This window comes from Hipposideros armiger, unplaced genomic scaffold (assembly GCF_001890085.2).
Source record: "Hipposideros armiger isolate ML-2016 unplaced genomic scaffold, ASM189008v1 scaffold_162, whole genome shotgun sequence".
In the NCBI taxonomy this organism is placed as follows: Eukaryota; Metazoa; Chordata; class Mammalia; order Chiroptera; family Hipposideridae; genus Hipposideros; species Hipposideros armiger.
Window position 1 is genome coordinate 161773 of NW_017731512.1, and position 3592 is coordinate 165364.

Consider the following 3592-nt stretch of genomic DNA (forward strand, 5'->3'; position numbering starts at 1 on the left):
ACAACTGAAGTAAACTAAAAGAATATTCAAGAGACTCCTTCACCAAAGTCCAAATGTGAGGCAATAATGAATTTAGGGCTTTTGAGTTCCTCCATTCATATGAATCTTCATGTCAAAAGGCTTCATTTCTTGTGAACCAGTATAGTGTACCTAGTAATATAACCACTAATTTATTTTTTGGAGGAATAGTTTCCTTTTCTGTGATGAGAACTATTTTTTAATTTGATACTTACAGTTATCTTCCACATCTTTTTTACTGTCCTCTTCTGCAGGAAACACTTGGTTTATGAGAGCCAAAAATGTCTAACAAACAAAACAAGAATTCATTAAAATAGAGGTTTATAAATGCAAGAAAAATAAAGGAGCTTACCTGGTTGAATACATTGTAATAATGGCAATAATATGTTCTTCATTAAAATATAATACAAGATCCTATTATTTAACAAGTCACAAACCCAAATAACAGGACAATAACTTTACACAAAAACTTTACCCACTATTACCAAGACCATGAAATCAACAATGGAAATCAATAAAAAACATACTATGCTCTAATATCTAGAGTAGGACAAAATGTGAAGTATACTAAATTTATATAAGTATGCTATTTAACAATTAAAAAAAAAATTTAACATTTGTATATATAATTTTATTGTTTTCAAAAAGGAAAAGGTAACATTCAATCAATCAGATATACCAAGAGCATAATTATTATTTCATTAATGTCATCATTTTTATTAGTAAAACATATTAGACATGGATTCTTGTACAGATAATGTGTCAGAAATATTAACAGTATCCAAAGCTATTTGGTCCACAAAATTGATAATAGGTGTGTATGAATAAGTTTGTATTTGTTATATCACTTAAATGCTATAATAGAAATTCTAGAATTAAGATAGTATCTTGTAAGAGAGAAGAAATGATCTCAAATTACATCTAAAGAGAATTAAATTTATCCATGCCATTCTAACTTATCTATTAATTTATACTTCTCAAACAATTATAATTGGTTGAAGTTGTCATCCATATCAAATAAAACTCTAACAAAAAATTGTTCAATTATTTTAACATAATATTTGTAGGTCTATATATGTGTGTGTATATACACACCTGTAAGACAAGGCTACTGCTATAGTTTACAGAGTAAATTCAGGCTGCTGGTACTACCTCAATTCAAAATCATACCCAAATTAGAAAATTGTTATGCTCTAAATACATTGGAAGTTAATAATCTGGATCCCAGTACATGTACTTAACATTATAAATGTGGAAAGAGGTTTACAGGATAGATCACAAAACTGGAACTAAACCATAATGTACACTATGTCTATTAGTGGTAACACAGAAAAACCCACAAATTATTACAATGATTCTATCGGGAAATGCATTCAGAAATAATTGCTAATGTCACAGACCTACGTGCCCACTTTCACAGCCATAGAAACGGGGGTAAGACCTCCCCAGACTCCAGGTGTTGGTTATATCCTGTTAGCACTGTTAGCAGCCAAGTGAAATAAAAGAGGCTCCAGAAGGTCAGGAAATGGGGGAGAGGTAGAAAACAAAGTGTTGTCAGAATGAGAAAGAGAAAGGCTGAAAGTCAAGTAATGAGTCTTACAAGATAGCTTCTCTCCCTATTTCTTCATCCCCTAAATTATCACCAGCCATCATTTTCTTCTCCCCTTCACTGCCTACTCAATGAGAAAGAGAAAATTTGTTTCATTAAGGCAATTGTTTTCTCTTAAAAGGAGGAGGCTTTTTCTCCTATCAAGAGATCACGTAACAAAGCACATAGTGATCGCCAGCAGTAAACATCTCCCACATATCAAACCCAGTACATCAAGCTCCAATGACAAAATGAACAAATCAAACAGTCCCTGCAATTGAGAAGATTACAGTCTAGNCAAAGACTGCCCATGTTTCTACACTCATCTGTAGCCAATTCACTTTCCAAGAACACATGCCTCATTGTTTTCTAATGCCACTTACGGCAGAATAAAGCAGTAAGAAGTGGGTGGGGCCTCCTACAGCTTTAATGGCAGCTTTCCTTTGAATTGAGGAAAGATTTGGAGACATAGGCAACAGAGGTGTATCTAGTTTGGATATTTGGTCACCTACCTTTCTATGACCCTGCTCTTCTTCTACCCTGGTCTGCCAGGATCCTGGTCTTACTCAAAGCACAATGCTGAACCACTCCCAGATCTCTCAGTTTCCTTGAACTACCTGGTTGTATGATATTTTCTCTGCTTCAGTACAAATCCCTAATCCCACAATACAGTTCCCTTGGAAAAGCTAATCATATAAACCTATACTGACATATGAATGACTTCTTGTTCTCAATTCTTTACCTCCTTCCACACTCACCATCAGTCTTCTCAGGGGTATCTGTTAATTAAATAAATCTCTGATGAAATATCTCCCAATAACACTAAGAATATGGACAGAAGGGTCTTCCTCTTAAATCATACTCTCAGGCTATTTCATTTTCATGAAGACAAGGAAAGAGAAAGACAGAAAGGAACTTATTTATGATCCTCTGTTTGCCAGAATGGAAAATGGTTAAGTCCAACTGCCTATGCATCCCTAAAGGTATGACCTAGGGATGTTCACAAGGGTCTCAAAAATAACTTCCTGTTCCACCTAATTCCCTCCTACTCTCCTCTCCTAGTAGCCACAGGTATAGCAGGACTACTTGGTTTGGCTACTTACATACAATCTTTATGTGAACTGTTTGCCTTTGATGCCTAATTATTCATAAATTTAACTATATTCTCAATAGTAAAAATTTAAAACAAGACATATAATAAAAGCATAAACTTTTTTTTTTACTTATAAACTTCCTAGGAAGAATTTTTGTATAATAAATATATATCGACCATACCAAAAGTTTCTAATGAAGAGTGGGTATGACTTAATTATTAAATTTAGAGATCTGACAAGGGAGTTATCTGAACATTTAAGACCCTGCTTGCTTTACAGTTCTAGTTTACTAAAAGAAAAAAAGGAACCCACGAATAACTTCAACACAGAAGTCACACAATTGTATAGTTATATTGTTGTGGAAGTCATTCTATTACTGATAAAAAGGAATAAAGCGAGTAACTTCTGGGATTTTTCCCAACAGTATAGTCTACACTTTATTACTCTCAAATTCTAACGATGATAATTCATGGAGACTATTGTATGTCATGTAAGTAATAGTAGCTTCAAAATCAGCACACAAAAATGCTATATTTTAGTTACTGATTACACGTCCCTGAATTATTTTCCTATTGTGACATTAATACTCAAACGTCAAGTAAAAAGGCAAAATTAACATATTAACCTCCATATATAAAATCTTTTACACAGAAAATCTAGAGCTAAAACTAGGTAATAAAACTTTGCTATATTATTAGTGCACTATCAAAAGACAACTCATGCATCTCTTCCAACAGAAACTTTTATCACATAGTTCAGAACACTCTACAGACATCAAACTTTTAATTATCATATTACCACCATGAAATAGAGAAAAGAACTTTAGAAATATGCATGTGAGACCCTAAGGAAAAATGCCATGTGTCATTTGGCAGAGGACAGTGGTATAGTG

General features: G+C 33.3%; 1 protein-coding gene across 1 annotated transcript in view; it reads right to left on the reverse strand.

Annotated features, from left to right (window-relative positions):
* The window catches only part of MYO6 (myosin VI), a gene marked incomplete in the record, with an annotated part of 108599 nt that overhangs the window by 98209 nt on the left and 6798 nt on the right, over positions 1-3592 (reverse strand). The window contains 1 exon segment of the mRNA XM_019651544.1: positions 234-303. Within this exon segment, the coding sequence (XP_019507089.1) occupies positions 234-303 (70 nt within the window).